This window comes from Lemur catta, chromosome 8, assembly GCF_020740605.2.
Source record: "Lemur catta isolate mLemCat1 chromosome 8, mLemCat1.pri, whole genome shotgun sequence".
NCBI lineage: Eukaryota > Metazoa > Chordata > Mammalia > Primates > Lemuridae > Lemur > Lemur catta.
This window is the reverse complement of record NC_059135.1, coordinates 10,381,138-10,400,608: the sequence shown is the minus strand read 5'-3', so window position 1 is coordinate 10,400,608 and position 19,471 is coordinate 10,381,138. Positions and strand designations below refer to the sequence as shown.

Here is a 19,471-nt window from a genome sequence, read left to right as displayed (position 1 = left end):
GAGATTTTTTTTGTTGTTATTGGTGTATTATATAAAATCTTTGCAACCACAATCAATATGAACTTAGTTGTTTCTGTGACTTCTTAGGCCTTCTGGGTTCTAAGTGTTCTTATATAGAAAATGAGAAAGTTGGGCTTGAATCATTGTGTCCTCAAATTGGTACACTATCCACCAGTGAGATGTGACTTGACTCTAGCTGGTATGTGGGTGAGAGTTTTTTGTAATAGCTATGTTTTTATGTGTATCTATATGTGTACATCAAGTCTATGGCTTAAAGTAGTGATATAAAATTTTCTTTTAAAATACATTTATTTAAGTTTTTTTTTTAAGTTAAAGAAAAATTAAGCATAGCTAAGAGTAAATGTACTCTGTGAATATAGCAAAAAAGCATGAGGTTAATGAATTACTTATGTTTGGGGGAGCCACTGGGCTTAGAAAGTAGAGATCTGTTCCTTCATGCTTTTTCTTGGAAAGAAAAAAAAAAGAAAGTAGAGATCCAAAATCATCTTTGATTCTAAGGGAAATTTTGTCTCGTTAGTTATGTAATAGAGAATCATGTACTGGGTGCCTACTAGATTCTAAGTGACAGAACTTCTGGAATTAATTTCTTAACCTCAAATGAAAAGTTTATTTTACTTATTGCCAAAAGATAGTACCAAAAATTTTGTAGTCTAATGAGGGAGATTTTGATCTGTTTTATTTAAACAGAAAACCCAATAATTGGGGACAGTACAGTGTTAAATCTTAATAGAAAATTTCCATTTACTTTTAAATTTAAGTAGTTCAGCTACAGGTGAATTTAACTTTTCCCAGAAGTTGGCTTTCAGTATCCACGTTTATGTTCTGAGTCAATGATTGTTGACAAATTCAGATTCTCATGAGAAAATAAGTTGCTGTAGAGTGAAATGTTGAGACCTATGAGATACACTAATGGAAAATTAAGAAGACTGAAATGCAATGAATGGAATGCAGAGAATAGCACATTTCAAGGAGATAAGGTGGTTCTAACAACTTCCTTCTCTTGTTTATTGTTATAAAACTCAATTTATAATGTCCCAAAGCTATAATGTTTTTGATACAGCTCTTTTCAGTGTTTTATTTTCCTAAATATAAGTTTTTACTATGCTTTAGATACACACAAGTGTTAGAAGAGCATCTCATCTAGAATGGTGTACAAAATTTGATTATAGATGTTGCCTGTGGGGACCTGGGTGGTTGAGGGTTGGATTGGGTGGGACACTTCCATTTTTTCTGTATATTTTTAATGTACTTTGTACCATGTGCATGTATTACGTGTTCAAAATTAAAAACATTTTAAGTGAATGAAAATTTAACCAATGCATTTGTTCCTCAATATATACATGTGTGTATATATATATATATATATACATGTCCATAAGTATTAGATTCATCTAAACTGATATATTTTTCATATATTACATCTTTCTAAATACAATTCAGAAACAATGATAGAGTTAGTCTTTTACTTTATATTGTCTTACGTAATGAATAGTCATAGGGCCTTATCTGTGGGACTAGGATTGGTGGTAAACTTGTTAATTTTTTCTTTCTTTATTCTTTTATTGGTTTCTTAAGGTGATGTTGTTCGTCTTTGTTACTGTTACCATTTTGAGAATTCCCAACAATGAAACCCTAATATGGGTATCATCTAGTTTCTCAATTAGCCCGTTTTTCTCCCCCAGGGACAAAAGTGGCTCTAAATCCAGCACATGCACATTGAAGCAAGTTAAAGGATTTATTATGAAGCACAGAAGCAGATAGTGCCAAATAGCAAGCAGTAGTTGGTACACATTTGTGAGTAAAAATTTTCTCTTTTGGCTCTATTAGTCTTTAAATCATCTGCATGCCAAATCCTTAAAGATTTATGTCCCCAAAGACATTTTGGTAAAGAATAAAAGAAGCTAGTTAGCAGTGATTATTAAACCAGTTGTCAGGACTTAGCAGGATAACCAACTGCTAAGAACTCTCCTAAGCACAGGGGCGAGGAACCTGTGGCCTTCTGATTTCAAGAGTGTTCTTTTTTAAGCACCAAAGGAAGCACGAAAAGCTGCTTCTTTTTCTGTTGCACCCCTTTTAATAAAAGGGTTTCTTCTGTGAAGTTTGGGTTCAGTCAAAAGGCCACACTTAAGGACCTAGAAGGCCACATGGGGTAAGGCTGCAGGTTCAGACTACATCTTCTTGTCATGGAGTTGAGGAAATATCCCCGCCATCATAAAGACATTTCTACCATCTTTAATTTTTTATTGCCCTTAATTAATATATAATATCTTTTGCTGAAAATTTAGTGTAATTCAACTTTTTGAAATTTATTTCCTTTTAAAGAAACCATTGCTTACATACCAAATTTTTAGGCGACCTCAAATATATTTACTTTTTACCCTTTGCATCCTCTTCGTGATTTCTTCATTTGTGCTTAGTCCAGAAAAAAAGGTTTTTTTCCCTTTAGGATATAATGATTAGAGGAGTTTTATGGCAGTGTTGTTTTTTTCTAGTCTAACTTCACGTTTGTATATACATTTGATAGAGCTTTTCTTTATCTTGTTTGCACAATCATAAAACAGACTATGCTTAAAACCATCTTTGTGATTTTCAAGGTATAGAATAACTGTTCAGGAGAGATTTGAAAATTGGTTTCTCAGACCAAGCCCCAAGCCAGGTTCAAGTCTAAAAATAATTTTAAGTAGATACTCACTTTTATTCATAGTTTTCTTATGAAATGAATTGTTGAAATACTGATTTTTATTCTTTCTTTTTTACAGCTGGAAAAGCAGTGTCCGTGTTGTTATGTACACCTCCAAAAAAAGTTCAGATCTGTAGGGGAATTGTTGTGTAAAGTAAACTGAACTACAGGGTAGCAGTATTTTAATAGCTATTGTAGACGTGTATTTACTGTATTAAAATGAGTAAAAGAACAAGCAATGACACACCACTAGGAAGGTCAGTGAAATTTTATTCAGTTGAGCTGGTATTACAGGTTTGAGAGACAGTGGCGTTAAAGCTGATGGCCATAGGCTGACCATGATCTTTTACACTTTTATCAGCATTCTGTATTTTGGGGCAACATTATTTCTACCGCGTTTCCCTGGGATCATGGATCCTTCTCCAATTTAGAAGGTTACTCAATGCATTTGTACTGTCTTTCCCTTTAAAGGCATGTGATGCTTTTAAAAAATATATATGTAAATATGATATTAAATACAAATTAATAATGTAAAACTTTCAATCCGTCCAAAAATGAATGCATACATTAGGATTTGTTAATACAAATTTTATATTTGGTATTCATTGCATCTCAGTCATTAGATACATATTCAGCAAGAGTTTTAATTTCTGTGATGTGATTTTCAGGAGTTGCATCTTTTTTTAGTAAATTCAGAATTAACCTTATTTACCTTGGGAGTTGGATTTTTATCATTTAAAGGTTTTATTTTTTTCATGCATGACAGCAATTTCTAATTTTATTTTTATAGAGGTCAAGCAGCTTTCCCTCAAATAGGTTAGGAAATTTTAATTTACATTCTATTTGAGGCATTTTTGAGTTATAAGCAGCATGTGCATATTTTTGTTTATGCAGAGAGAATATGTGTGTATGTGTATGTACACATAATTTTTAAAATTTGCTCCTAAACAGTATCCTTAAGTACAATTTCGGCTGATAAGTAAGAAGGCATTTTGTTTAGGAAAACATTTTCTTCGGTGTTTTATTTTTCCTTTGTATGTATTCAGTATTTGCAAATGAGAAGTTTCCTTTTGCTCTTTCTGTAAGATAATGTCTTCTAACTTCACTACATAGAGGAGACTGGCATTTTAATACTGGGTCATCCTTCTCTTTAAATTTTTCTCCCACAGGGTGAGTGGGGCAGCATTTCCTTCTCCCACTGCTTCTGAGATGGCGGAAATTAGTCGAATTCAGTATGAAATGGAATATACCGAAGGTATTAGTCAGCGAATGAGGGTCCCGGAAAAGTTAAAAGTAGCACCACCAAATGCTGACCTGGAGCAAGGATTCCAAGAAGGAGTTCCAAATGCTAGTGTGATAATGCAGGTTCCAGAGAGGATTGTTGTAGCAGGTATTTCACATTTATTTAGAAAGTTCCTTGATAAATCTTCATTTTATGTATTTTTATGAAAACTTTTAGGTTTTTCAAAATATTATCTAGAAAAGGGGTTGGGAAACTCAACTTTATCTTTTTGAAATTTTTATTCATTATTATAGTCTGAATTTCAAACAGTATTTCTCTTTTTTAAAGACAAGGTTTTGCTCTGTCATCCAGGCTGGAGTGTGGTGGGCTGATTATAGCTCACGGTAGCCTCGAACTCTTGAGCTCAAGGGATCCTCCCATCTTGGTCTCCCAAAGTACTGGGATTACAGGCATGAGCCACTGTGCCCAGCTCAAACAGTATTTTTTAATAATCCAACTAATTATTGAGGTTTTACATACATAAAACATATACATTTTTCTTTTTTTTTTTTTTGAGACAGAGTCTCACTTTGTTGCCCAGGCTAGAGTGAGTGCTGTGGCATCAGCCTTGCTCACAGCAACCTCAAACTCCTGGGCTTAAGCAATCCTACTGCCTCAGCCTCCCGAGTAGCTGGGACTACAGGCATGCGCCACCATGCCCGGCTAATTTTTTCTACATATATTTTTAGTTGTCCAGATAATTTTTATTTCTATTTTTCATAGAGACGGGGTCTCGCTCAGGCTGGTCTCGAACTCCTGACCTTGAGCAATCCACCCGCCTCGGCCTCCCAGAGAGCTAGGATTACAGGCATGAGCCACCGCACCCGGCCAAACATATACATTTTAAGTGTACACTTGATGAGTTTTGACAAATATGTGTGCCCATGTAACCACCACAGTCCAGATATAGAACATTTTTGTTACCCCAGAATGTTCTCTTGAGCCCCTTCTCAGTCAGTCCCTACCCCACAACTCTAGGCAACCATGATCTCCTTCCTATGACCAGAGACTAAATTTGTCTTTCCTAGAGTTTCATAAAAATGGAATCATAGAGTATATGCTCTTTTGTATGGATTTTTTTGTTAAGTGTAATGTTTTTAAAATTCTTCCATGTTGTTACAGATATCAGTTCATTCCGTTTCATTACTGAGTAATATTTCACTGTTTGGATACACCATAATTTATTTATCCATTCGTCTGTTGATGGATGTTTGTGGTGTTTCCTGTTTGAAGTTGTTAGTAATAAAGCTACTGTGTATATTCATGTACAAGTCTTAGTGAGGATATATGTTTTCCTATCTTTAGAAGTGAAATTGCTGGATTATATTGTAAATTATGTTTAACTTTTTGAAAAGCTGCCAAGCTATTTTCCAAATTGTTGTGCCATGTTAAATTCCAATCAGTGGTGTATGAGAGTTTCAGTTGCCCCATATCCTTGCCAACTTTTTGTATTGTCAGTCTTTTTAATTTTCACTGTTTGAGTGGGTGTGTGGCATCAAATAATTCTATTTCCCTGATGTTAATAATTGTGAACATCTGCCTGTATGCTTTTTGGCTGTTTATAGATCTTGTTTGTGAAGTATCTACCCAAATGTTTTGCCAGTTTGAAAGATTGGGTGTTTTAAAAGTTTTTTTTTTTATATATATTATGGGTACCAGTTCTTTGTCATATATTATGTGTTGCATAATTTCTTTATCATTTCTACACCACAATGTTAAATATTAGTGAAATGTCAATTCTTATGCTGAAAGCATATTGTTAAAGAAACTAATGCTTATTAGGTAGGTTAATAATTCAAAAGTGGGAGAAGGTAAATATATTTTAGCAAAATCACTATCTTTTTAAAATCTCTTCTCTTTCCTTTTTTTCCCCCTCTTACCTTAGGAAATAATGAAGACGTTTCATTTTCAAGACCAGCAGATCTTGACCTTATTCAGTCAACTCCCTTTAAACCTCTGGCACTAAAAACACCACCTCGTGTACTTACACTAAGTGAAAGACCACTAGATTTTCTGGATTTAGAAAGACCTCCTACAACCCCTCAAAATGAAGAAGTAAGTAGAGTTTTCACATCAGCAGAATTTGAAATAATATAGACAAAAGGGAAAGTTGAGAGAGGCATTAAGAAACTACAAGTCGTAACATCAGTAGTATATAATTAAGCTTTCCATATGGAATGTTCACTAATATCAATTTTGGTTTATAAATACCCCAAATAAAGTATTATGCCATTGCTTTTTATTTAGATATTATATTTTAGAAAAATGAAAATTTTGTGGAAAGTATTGTTAACGTCTCGAAGAAAGCTTTTATGGCTAGGTGTTAACATTTTAAGCATTATAGAAAAAGTTGGGAAGTTTAGCAATAGAAAATTAATGTATCACTTTGTTATAAAATTATTTTGGCAAATAGGGCAAAGAGAGCTCTTTTTGTCTTGATGGTACACATTCTCGTTACTTGATGAAAGGTTTCTATTGAGTTAGCTGCCCTACCATAGAACGTGTTGACTTAAATATAGCAGTGTGGACTAAAAAGGTGTTAGTAGCATAGTTCAAATCTTGCATCTGCCATTGATTTAGAGCTAAGCTTTTGAAGCTTTTTTTCTTTGAATTCGAGAAAGATTTCTGTAGTTGCATCTTTCTCGTATAGCTTCTGAACTTCTAATGTGTTGTCATGAGGCTAAGACGATGTGTAAGCAAAAGTTTTTACTAATAATGGTACTGTTTGTGTCTGATTTCATTTTTCATATAGTCCTTTCCAAAGAGGGTAAAACACCCATGTAACCTAGGACAATGCAATTTTGTAGGACTAGGTGTGACCTTTTCTTAGGTTGTAAGTTTCTGCTGAGGTAATTGAGGTAACATAGCTAGGTTGGACATTCTAGATATTTGCTTGGTGAAAAGCACTAAATTTGAGTATTTACATGGCAAAAAGGCACTAAGATACTTGCAGAATTTTTGAGTTTTTATGTTTGAGACACTGTATGCAATATAAGAATGAATAAAACGTAGTTCCTGCTTTCAGAAGTTTGCTTTCTGCCTGATTACAGCAAGAAAAGTTTACCAGGATTGCCCTTAGTAGACCCAGGCTTTAAGACTATATGGGGTTCACCCCTGCATTAATTTTGATCATCAGATGTGATAAGTGCCCAGAGTGTATAGCACTGGGTTTAGAAACTCTGGCTGAGAATTAGACCTAATTTTAAAGGCCTACCTTGCCACTTATTAACCACATAATTTTGGGCAAGTTATTTATCAGTTATCTCTAACGATAAGAACAGTGTCAAGTGCATAAGATTATTGTGAGAATTAAATATAACAACACATGTAATACGTTTAGAACTAGTTCTACTTAATGTTAAAAGGTCAGTGTGTATAAATGTTATTGTTATGAAAAAGTTAAAATCCTGTGGCAGGAGCCAAATCCTGAGACCTAAGAGAGGAGTTTCTGAGATTAGTGCCAGCTGCCTATTGAGAGGAAAGCAAAGGTGATGGTTTGTAGGAGGGTCCGGTACCCCTCAAGAGGCCATCAATCAATGACTAGGGGAGGAAGTAAGGAGAGGGATCCAGAGTTCTAGCAGCTTCTAAAAATAGAAACAGAAGGGCAGTAAGGACCTGAGTCCTGATAACATTGATGATTCTTTCATATACTACTCAGAATCTATAAACTGGGATCCCCAGAACAATTTGTTCTGTAGTAATCATTCTGCGGTGGATGCAAGATTGCTCTGCCTCAGCGCTGTTGGCATTTTGGACTGGAGAATTCTTTGTTATGGTGAGGGCTGTCCTTTAGCACTGTAGAATGTTTAACAACATTCTTGATCTCTGTGTATAAGGTGCTATTAGCATCTTCCAAATCATGACTATCAAAAATGTCTCTAATAGTCAAAAGGTAAAAGTAACTAAAATGTCTGTCAGCTGATGAATGGATAAGTAAAATATGACATATCCATGTAGTAACCATTATTCAGCCATTAAAAAAAATGAGGCTGGGTGCAGTGGCTCATGCCTATAATCCCAATGCTTTAGGAGGCCAAGGTGAGAGGATTCGTTGAGGCCAGGAGTTCAAGACCTGCCTGGGCAACATGGCAAACCCCTTCTCTAGAAAAAATAGTAAATAGAAAATTGCCAGGCATGGTGGCACGTGCCTGTAGTCCCAGCTACTTGGGAGGCAGAGGCAGCAGTATCACCTGAGCCCAGGAGTTTGAGGTTGCAGTGAGCTGCAGTGATGCCACTATACTCTAGCTGGGGTGACAGACCAAGACTCGGTCTCAAAAAAAAAAAAAAAAAGGAAGCCAGACAGAAAAGGTTATATACTGCATTGTTCTACTTAAATGAAATATCCAGAATAGGCAAATCCACAGAGACAAAAGGAAGATTAGTGACTTCCAGAGGACTGGAGGAGAGGGGAATTAAGAGTGACTGCTTAATCAGTATTGCGTTTCCCTTTGGGGTGATGAAAATGTTGTGGACCTAGATAGTGGTCAGATGATTGCACAACATAATGAGTGTACTAAACACCAGTGAATTGTATAATTTAAAATGATTAAAATTGTAAATTGTATGTTATATGTGTTTTACCACAATAAGAAAGAATCTCCAGACACTGCCAAATGTCCTCTAGAGGGCAAAATCATCCCCAGCTGAGAATCACTGGCCTATGTCAAGAAAGAGACTACCAGGAGAAGGCTTATCAGGAAGGCTATAAAATTATCTAAAGCCTGACTGATGCAATGATAAATTTGTAAAAGCTGTACCTGGCGTTCTTAAACTTGCTTGAAAAACCTAAGTCAGCCTATGAAGAAGGCTTAAAATATGACATAAATAATACCCTAGCTCAAAGAAGTTTATAAAATCTGGAGGCTTGGCTGGAAGTGAGGAAATGAATGAATTCTTTCAGTGTGCCTGATTTCTATAAATATTTGGAAAGCAGCTCTAGGACAAGACCATTGCTTGGTGATTCTGCCTACAGGGAACTAATAAAGCAACTCTGCAATAAACCATGTGATCTGGGCATAAAACTACAAAATACTCCAGTCATGACAATTCTCAGTGTTCTTGTGGTAGATCGGGCAGTGTGAACGATTGATTAGGAAGAGGCTGTGACACTGATACTACCTCCTCTCAAAAAGGAGCCCCAACTGGAGCCAGAGAACAAGGAAGAAGAACTGCAAAGAAAGAGCTGGAAAAAGATGCCTGTAAGAAGATTTGACACAGCCTTGAACAATGTGAATGAGTCAAAAATTTAGACTCCATTATATCCTATCAATCAAGCAGTAGCACACTTTGAAAAGATTATCTACAATAAATGCCAAGAGCTTTGTGAGACATATGAAGAGAAAACAGACTTGTCTAAAGATAGATTGTAAGATCTTTTGCCCAAATTGGCAACTCTTACTTCAAAGAAGTACAAGAATGCCATCCATTTCCATAATAAATCTTTGGAAGAGCACTGAACCCCAAATATACCCAAGAACCGTCAATAGTTAGAAATGATCTGGATGAGCAAAATTGGCCTATATAAACCCCTTCCTGATTTTGGAAGAGAAGAACAAAAGGCAATGAATATTTTCAGAAAGGGTACTATCTCTAAGCCATGTAGGCATTATACAGAAGCTATCAAATGGCAGCCATAGAATGCCAAATTCTACAACAATCACGTACAAAGTGTACAGCCAGAGCTCAAGGAGTGGGAGAAATAATATCCACCTGGAACCAACCTCATCACAGATTACGCTTAGAAAGCAGTCTTGGAACCTGAAGGATAATACAAAAGCCATGGATATCTGACAGAAGGCTCTAGACCTGTAATCCTACTGTAAGGAAGCAGCACAGATGGCCCACTTCACTTGACATGACAACCCTGAGGATGTGAAGCAGAAGACCATAGCTGACCTGAAGTGTTATGAGTCACCTAGCTATATGGCACATCCTAAAACAAATGCAGGATTCCTGGGCACTTAGTGAATACTTAAAAGGGTCCTGCAGTAGCTCAGAAAATCAAGAACCTGATGGATGTGGGCCTGATCACAATCTGATGATGGTTTATTTAACTCCCTTTCCTTCCCCCACATCTATGGAAAGAGGATCTGGGGCTGCAATGAGCAGAATGTAGCAAAAAGTCTGGAGAGAAGAGGAAAAAGAAGGAACAACTTAATTGTATGTATGTAAACACATTCATCCATGGAAGATTCAGAGATGTATGTTCACATTCTTTATATAGCTACTATTTCATGGCCCTCTTAGCATGGGCATGATCCCTTCACTGCTGACATATTGTTCCATGTTTTCTCCCCTTAACCTGCCATTACTGGTTCAACTTTTCTCCCCGTAGTTGCTTTTTGCCTCAATATGGCAGTAATATCAAGCTCAATGACTATGTTATATTTTAAATGAGATTTCAGGTGGTAAAAATAGCAGTAGACTTAGGATCCTCTAGCTTCTCAGGCTGTGTTGAAGTCATGGATGTATTTGTTTTCTTCCATCATTTCCTGTCCTGCTTAATGTTAGTGCTCACGACATAGCAGTAGGAATGGTTCTGAGTTAATAGACAAGTCATCCTGATCCCTGCTGTGTAGAAGAGCTGTTTTACTGTAGGGAAAACAGCCACAACTCTACAGTAGTTAGGAAGGCAAGTATCAGTGGGATTCATACCAGCCAACCTGCTCACTGTATGTGAATAAAATGCACTTGATTTTTGGAGATGTTATATTTTATATATAGTTGCTTAAAGGTAATGTTGGGGGTTAACCTTAAAAAACTCTTACAGTAGGCTCCAAAGTTAATGTCTCTGTTTTCAGATTATTTTTCCCCTTTGTTTAGATGGGCAATAATAAATGGTTCATAACCATAACCAAGTTAAAACCATGCTCTGAAATTATGGGTTGCATAGTGTGCTTTTAAGTTTTGTTGGCATGAAATACAGGATCTATTCTGCTTTGATGATGGTGCATATAACCTGATAATCTACTCCCAACCCTTTTTAAAACACCTATATAGATTGGTATTTTTGAAAGTTTTAATTTTCAAATCCTTTGATTTACATACTAGATGTCCTTTATGATAAAGTTTAATTTTTTTTTTAACCATGAAGTTGCTGTGGCTGTTTCTAGTTTAATTATATATATATGTATATGTATATATATGTTTCTAAACAAGCAGGAAAGGTAATGATTACCACTGTCCTAGTTATCTATTTCTGTATATAACAAACCACTCTAAATTTAGTGGCTTAAAATAAACAAAATTATTTATTTTGCTCTTGGATTTTGTGGGTTAGGAATTTGCAGTGGGCATGATGGGGAAAACTTGTTTCTGATACCATGTCTGGGGCCTAAGATAGGAAGTCTCAAAGGCTAAGAATGATTCAGCAGCTGGAAGCTGCAGTCATCTGAAAGCCCACTCACATGTCACTTGATATTAGCTGTTGTCTTGGACCTCCATTAGGGTTGTTGGGTGATGCACCTGTACTTGGCCTAGCCATGTGGCTGCCTGGGCTTCCTCACATTATGGTGCCATTGTCCCAACCATGATCAAGGAGGGAGTGGGGGAAACTGTATTGTTATTTATGACCTAGCCTCAAAACTCATATTGCATCATTTCTACAGCAGTCACCAGCCCACTCAATTTCTTTCTTGCTTGCTTTTTTTAACCCCCGATTTCAAGGGAAGAGAACATAGATCCTATCTCTTAATGGAAGAAGGTCAAAGATAAATTTTATAAGAGGAGCATGTGAACGTAGAGATTGTGGGAGATTGTGGCCATTCTGGAATGCTAAAACCATTAAGCTAGAAAGATCCTTTTTTTTTTAGTCTAGTTTTCAAATATTCAACCAAATCTGCATTTGTTTTAACCCTAGAAACTAGAAACATTTATTTGTAGTACAGATATATTCCATTTCCTACAATATATGTGCCTTTAAAAATTTCTATAAATTGTTCTTATAAATAAGCATATAATATAAATTATTAAAAATAATAATTATACAAAGATTGATACTGAAAGAGAAACTAGAGTACCTTTTATTTTAAAGTAAATAAGCATTCCTAAATTTTTCTGCATTATATAGTAAGTAGAGTTTTTTTTTTTTTTTTAACAAATCTTTCTGTAAGACACATGCCTAGCAGCAATTCTTGGTTGCTTTTCTTGGTTATGTTCTTTGTAAATTTTGTGAGTAGCACTGGATTAAAGTTCTTTTGATGCTAAGCAGCTACTAGGCTACTAAGAATATATTCTATTTCCTTCTCTTTCTTTGTGCCTTAACAGATCCGTGCAGTTGGCAGGCTAAAAAGAGAGCGCTCTATGAGTGAAAATGCTGTTCGCCAAAATGGACAGTTGGTCAGAAATGATTCTATGTGAGTAGAACCACTGAATGTAAGTTTTCTCAGTATATTGTCTGTACCCATCTTTTTCTAAATAATTACTTTCCATAGTTTTTAAAATCTGTTTTATATTTTTGGAGTACTTTTTATAGTCTTGAAATCTGGCCGTTTTGTTAGTTGTGAGAAAATTTCAGTAACACTATCCTCTTCTATGTGTATGATACTCTTCTATAAGTATGATTTGCTTTTTTGGGAACTCTTCTATAAAGTATACATAAGACAAATTGATAAATGTAAGTGCTCAATTATACGCAGTCTTTAAAAATGTTTAACCAGCCTATAGATTGAAAAATAAAAAAGGAAAGTGTAGTACAGAATATCTTTATTTTCAGTTTAAGTTGTCATAGATTGTGAACTAGTGCTTTCCAGCTTTACTTCTAATGAGCTGTGGTAAACAATGTAGCATACACAAGTAGCATTCTCTTTCCAGGAGTATTTTTTAGCTTTCTACCTACTGATTCATTGAATTATTAGGTCCCTTTCATTTTCAAAAAATACAAGTGTGTTGTTTAATGCATTAGCTGTCATATAAGTTGTAGTTAACTCACACTGGTTTTGAGCCTGCGGCTTCATGAAGCATATGTAACTCACACGTCTTTTTACTTTGGGAGCCACGTGAACTATTTTTCAAGTTGCATGTAACTCATGCACAGAAAATAATAAAAAATAATTTTTGTATTAAATTAGAAAGGATCATTTTGTTTTCAGAATTTTTATTCTATTTTCATACTAAAACACCATGGCCCCGAGGAAAAAAATTTTTTTTCTAGTGTGGCAGTCAATGTGTTAAAGGACTATTTGTTTAAACTTTTCTTTCTCATTTGGCTATATTACCATACCCTGATCTTAAACCTACTACAAGATGTTTTAGATCAGGCAAATGCTTTTTAATTGTTTTATTAAAAGTAATGAATTTTTACAAATAAAATACTTCTCGAAACTGGTCAGAATTTTAAATCTGAAAACCATTTGCAATAGTGGCTTTTTAAATTCTTTAGATTGTTTATGTAAATTAATATTTCTTATTAATTTTTTGGCCAATTTTTACAAACTCATCATGAACCATATTTGATGCCAAGCATCATGTTAGCTTTTCTGGGAACTATGCAAGAATCAGACATCTCTTCTTAGGACTAGCAAATCTAGGTAAAAGCAAAATAATTTTGTTTACAAAATTACTAGAGCACAATACAATTATATTATTTATATTATACCATATTAAATTCTAGTTTGGACCTGACTATAGAGTATAGGCATACAGAAGGGACTTTGATAGGGTAGGGTCTATAATAGTTAGGGTAGAGAGGGGATTTTTTTTCTCCTATATTTTTATCCGTGCTTTGAAGAAGTCAGTGTTTCAATCAATCAGTGAAATTCCAACTTCAAGATAAATTATTTGCTTGCCTTATTGAAATCCTATTCTCTGTGTTAGGTGCAAAGGAGAAGTGTGATTGCTCTACTTGGAGAATCTTGAAATGTCTCCTAAGGTAGCTATAGTTATTCTGAAGGGTTATTTAGGAAGAGAGTAAGTTAAAATGAATATATATCTCCTTCAGGGAATACTTGTCTGAAAGGTTCAACTATTATTATTATAATATGAAATTTTTTATGATTAATTGTGTTTCCCTGAAGGTATCTGGTTGACAGTGATATCAGCAGACCCATGAAATCCGTTTTCTGGACTGTTTCCAATTGTGTCATACAAATGGTAGAAAGGCTACATAGTTTATGACTAAGGTAGCTTCTTGATCTTTAGTGTCCTATCAGAATGATTAAACATACACCTAAGGGCTTTAGTTACTTTCTTTTTGTAATTTTCTTAAGACAGAAAAGATTTCTAATAAACTTTTCTGCTTTGTAAAGATGTAGCTTACTGTTTAGGTCCTTAATTACTTTGACAGTTCATATTAATAAAGTAAATACAGGATTATTTTAGTATACCATCGGTTTTGTTTTTTCTCACAAAGTATATAATATTGGTTGCTGCATTCAGCTGAACAGAAAGGAAACAGCTCTATTATATATGAAAACCAGTCCAGTGAAGTATGAACTAGAGTAGATGATTAGTTAATAGATACTTTTGCACTTACCCAATAATATAAGTTCCTTGTAACAGAAAAGATGAACACTGCTAATATTTGATTTTCTTTTTTTTTTCTTTGAGTTACCTTCATGGCATTTTTCAGATGTTTAATAAAACTAAAAATCTCATATTTTGAAAATCTCACTTTTGGTAGTAGAAGTAACATGAATTTTCAACTATACATTTTCAAAGCAAAAGTTTAACATTACCCATATTTTTGGTATGGTTGTTTGTATCTTACCATGTTATGTATGGTAAGGTACTTAATCACCTTTTTGTTAAAAATGTAACGTTGCCCTTTCTTCTACCATTGTTAACTTTATAATTGAATTCACCTTTAAGAATTTACATCTTATTAACTTCTGGAATTTTGTGTAATGAGCATAGTATATATTTATTAATGTGGTAAAGAACAATACAATATAGCTATATTTTACCTTTATTAAAGTAGTTATTAAACTCTTGCTGTCTATACCTACTTTAGTCTTTTCTTTGTAATGTGAAATTGTTATGCATTATTGTGCATGAACCTTTGCCTGCTTCCACTTTATTCCGTGGCTTTAAGAATAGAAGTATGAACAGGTATAAGAACAGGAGCACTGGCCTTTGTTTTCTTAATTACTTTGAAGGGGCAACAGGATTGATTATTGTCAGCTATTGGCACAAAAATGAATTCTGAACAGTAGAATCGTATCTATCTTTTTCTTTGTGTTATAAAAGCTGAATATGTAAAAGAAGCATAATTATTATTTAAGGTGGCACAGATCAGATTCTGCCCCAAGAAATAAAATTTCAAGGTTCCAGGCACCGATTTCTGCACCGGAGTACACGTAAGATTTTATCTGCTCTGCTTTTCACAAGTAGGAGTTGTTTTAATTTTGCAGGATTATGTTAAGACTAATCTATTTCACCAGGTAATTGGCCTGTAATACCCTAATTCTCTTACTGTTTGGCTTTTTAGTGCCTCTGTTTCAGGATTTCTCAAACTGTCGTCATACAGTTTCTTAATAAAGTTAAGAAAATAACTAGACCAACCAAGGCGGTTATGTATGATTTTGGGTGTTTGGTGAAAGGAAAATAGAATAATTTCCATGTAAGGACCAAGCATTCTTTTCTGTTTTCTTTATTTTGATTTGGTTGGCGTATTAGTTCTCTATAGATTCAACTTCATCGGGTTCAGTGATCCCAATCCTTTTTTAAATTTTAGCACACTGTCTTCTCTTCTTTTATTTTGACCCAGAAGGAGAATGGAGTCTACGTGTGGCTTGTCATTTAAGTTGTTTTATAATGCCATAGATTAAAATTATGTTTGGAAGAATTTTTTTATGATTATTAAATCCACTCTTTCTGTAAGTGTGGCAAAATGAATGACCTCTCATGGGGGAGACATTTGGGTATGCGATATAAGTATTCACCTGCTAATGTAGTTCTTAAGCAGCAGAAGAAACCACACTGACAGCCAGTGATTTTTTCTCTTATTCTGGTTCTATTATTGTGCTTTTAGTAGCTAGTAGATTGCCTTAGATAGTGGCAACATATTAAAGTTTTTTCTCTATTTAAAATTCCAAGAGAAGTTAATACAAAATTTATGTTTCAGTGAACATTTTTTCTATTCTGTTTTATTGTTTTGCCTTTACTACGTTTTGGAAGAGGCTGGTTGGTACCTCACTGAAGAGGTTAAACTCACAGTTTGAGAAACATTATTCCTATGAAACCCATAGAAAAAGAGGTACTTGACTTTGAACTTACCTTTTAATAATGGCATAGTTACGCCAAGCAAATTTTAATTTAAATTTAGTTCTGACATTGGCTAGTGTTGTTTACTTAATTCTTATGCAGTAAGATTTTGTGTAAGCATGAGGTAGAACTATTACTAATGAAATGTGGTAAGCATCAGTGCTTTCTTCAAAATTTTCTAATCTTTTATTTTAAAAAAGTGAAGTTGAGATTTTGCTATTTTATAACATTACTAGGATCAATTTATCATTAAAGTGCATTTTTATTAAATTACTAATACATATAATGACATTTGCTTAAATAATCTTCTCAGTGCCTTTGCAATATGTTTACTTTTTTATTTTTTGCAATAATTCTTTTGTCAAAAACAAAACAACGAAAAGTAACTAAACCTTTGTTGCATAGATGAGTGGACAGACATGAAACTTAACTCTAAAAGCAGTTTCCCTCCGCAATTGATGCCAGTGGGGGACATTCTGACTAGTGTCAGACTGATTGCTAAATTGTGCCTTATTCTTTTTTGTTCTTAAATTTATTTGTAAGAAGTCTTACAAGACTGCTTACAGCTTAAAAAAAGAGAATTTCTAAATTATGTATTGCTTCTAATTATTAAGGTAGTTTTGATCATCTTATGATATAATCATTCACTTAATCTGTAGATGGAAATAAATGTTAACAATCAAGGGCATTTAATCTATAAGTATACTGGCAAAAGTGGTCATTAATTTAAAAAATACTCCCTTTTGTTTTTACTGTTTATAGGGGATTGCCATATAAATGAATGAAAATTTAAACTTCTTACTAATCTCTGAAATTTTAATTTGTTTTGAGAAACAACCAGAAATTTAAGTATGTTTTTGATGCTGGTTTTGATGAAATAAGTATCTTTACTAGTATTGATAAAGACTTAATTTCATTTTATATTTATATATTTTTCTTATTAAGTTATAATTGAGGATCACGTAAGACTTTTTATTCCCATTTATTACCACATTCCAATTTCATGTAATCATAGAATCTTAAAATTGGAAGAGATATTATACATTGTTTTAGAATCCAACCTTATGTGCATTTCATCTTAAGAATTCTTTGTAGTTAATCTTAAGTTAGTTTATGCTTGATTATTTTATAAGGTGGCCACCTCATTTCCTATGTGTGGACAGAAAATACTTGTAATTTTAGAATTTAAATCAACAGTTCCTTATTATTTGTTTCAGGCAAAAGGATTTTTCTCAAAGGAAGTAACCCTTCTTTTTTTTAATTTGTAATGGGCAGAAATCCATTAAACTTTTTTCCTAGATTTAGATTTAGTTCATTGACATTATTGCCATGCTTAAGTAAATTTAGGCAGGTATGCCAGCATCTCTATCAAGAAGAGTGTAAGGTAGACTGTTTATTGGCCAGGCACGGTAGCTCATCCCTGTAATCCTAGCACTCTGGGAGGCTGAGGTGGGAGGATTGCTTGAGGTCAGGAGTTTGAGACCAGCTTGAGCAAGAGCAAGATCCCATCTCTACTAAAAATAGGAAAAAAAATAGCCAGGTGTGGTCGTGGTAGTATGTACTTATAGTCCCAGCTACTCGGGAGGCTGAGGCAAGAGGATCTCTTAAGCCTAGGAGTTTGAGGTTGCTGTGAGCTAGGCTGACACCATGGCTAGCCCAGGCGACAGAGTGAGACTCTGTCTCAAATAAATAAATAAATAAATAAAGATTGACTTTGTTTATATTGATGCAGAAGTGGCCATTTTTAATCCTGCCTCTGGTGATACTTTTTCATATGGGCTCAGTCTGGTTTCTCACAAGCAGCAAGAGCTTCAGATTTTCACAGCGCTGCTTAAAGAGAATGCTGAGCACAAGACTAGCATATAGACTTTTTATATACCAGATATCCTTTTTTTTTTTTTTACTTTTCTAGAATGCCCAGTATGGGTTTTGCCAAGTACCATGGGTCAGTTGATACATTGGCTTATATACATTCCCAAAGATTCCCAGTCTTTGGACAGACGTTTAGGGTCATGAGACTGCATCTGAAAATTTGAGTTTATCTTGACACCATTAGGCCTAATTCCTGTGGTGAATCAGGCTTGATAGATTAATGCTTAATCTGTCAAGATTTGGCTTGGATCTTTCTCTTCTAAATAGTCTTTGGAAAACATAGTTTTCATATTTATTGTACCTCTTTCTTTGAACCATAAAGCCATTCAAATTTATTCACAAAATTATGGAGATTTTGTTTTTTAATTTTCTGAGACTCTGGGAATAATATTAGATGACAATATTATCCCTTCAAAATTATCCCACTTATTTTGTGGGTTCCGAACAAATACATGTTAAGTTAGAAAAAATTACACAGTCAAAAGATTTTCTCCCAGCTACTTTGCTTCTATTCTTTTGGATGTAATACACAAGGATGAAGTTTAGCTTGATATATTTTGCTGTTGACATTGACAATGTTGAGCCTTCATCCTAGTGTTGTAGTCCTCTTATTGTAAAATAACCAAATACCAAGTCCATATTTCAGTTAAATAGCTCATATAGCTAATCATGCTCTAATGTTAAACAGCTCTCTGAAAATACACAGATCTTAAGAGTTTAGGATAAAGCTATAAAAATTGCTTCATTCAAATGTGGTCAGTCTTCAGGAAGCACTGGAAGTGGAGCCAAAAGAAATTGTGAATCTCAGCCCACACATGAAAGAATGATGAATGTTACTGTCACTGAGAAGCCCATTACTCATCAGCCATCTTGATAATTTCAGAAGTGTCCTTGTCTTCTTTTACTGTACATAGTCACAGAATTGGGAGTAGTTTTATGTCTTAGTCATTCATCTAGAGAACATATGCTTTACTATGATTAAACAATCAACATGCTTTTGTTAGTTTTCTGAGTCTTTAATTCATCTTTAAATCAATGCCATTTATGTCATTTACTCATTATAAACTCTGCTTGTCTCATTGTCTTTGTGAAGTATTAATATTTTAAATGGGGTTTCATGGAATCTCTTTTGATTCATGTGTTTAAACTTTGATACCTATATACCAGAATACCCTGTCCTACTCTTCTAATCATCCATAAGATGACTGCAGTGTTATTTCTTGGAGATTTGGTTTACTGAGTTGGAATATACACACTAAATAATGTGCTGCTGCTTCAAAGTTAGGGGTTGGACACATTCATTGCTCTAGATCTCTTTCTTCTCCAAAGTTGTTCATTCATAATTTAGTTTACATTGATGATTAGGGTTACGTAGTTACAAGTGCTACATTGTAGCTAGTTTTTTAAAACAATTC

At 34.3% G+C, this 19,471-nt stretch overlaps 1 protein-coding gene across 9 annotated transcripts in view; it reads left to right on the top strand.

Moving 5' to 3' along the window:
• Positions 1–19,471, top strand: part of MFF (mitochondrial fission factor) — a 31,736-nt gene that overhangs the window by 1,555 nt on the left and 10,710 nt on the right. For 3 of the 9 annotated variants that reach the window (XM_045559473.1, XM_045559479.1, XM_045559474.1), the window contains exons 2-7: positions 1,704–1,815; positions 2,781–2,958; positions 3,871–4,091; positions 5,869–6,038; positions 12,249–12,337; positions 15,203–15,277. In XM_045559473.1, coding sequence (XP_045415429.1) covers positions 2,921–2,958; positions 3,871–4,091; positions 5,869–6,038; positions 12,249–12,337; positions 15,203–15,277 — 593 coding nt within the window. In that variant the 5' untranslated portion in view covers positions 1,704–1,815; positions 2,781–2,920. The remainder of the gene's footprint in view (positions 1–1,703; positions 1,816–2,780; positions 2,959–3,870; positions 4,092–5,868; positions 6,039–12,248; positions 12,338–15,202; positions 15,278–19,471) is intronic. The other 6 variants (XM_045559481.1, XM_045559480.1, XM_045559475.1 and 3 more) reach the window with 4 other exon arrangements.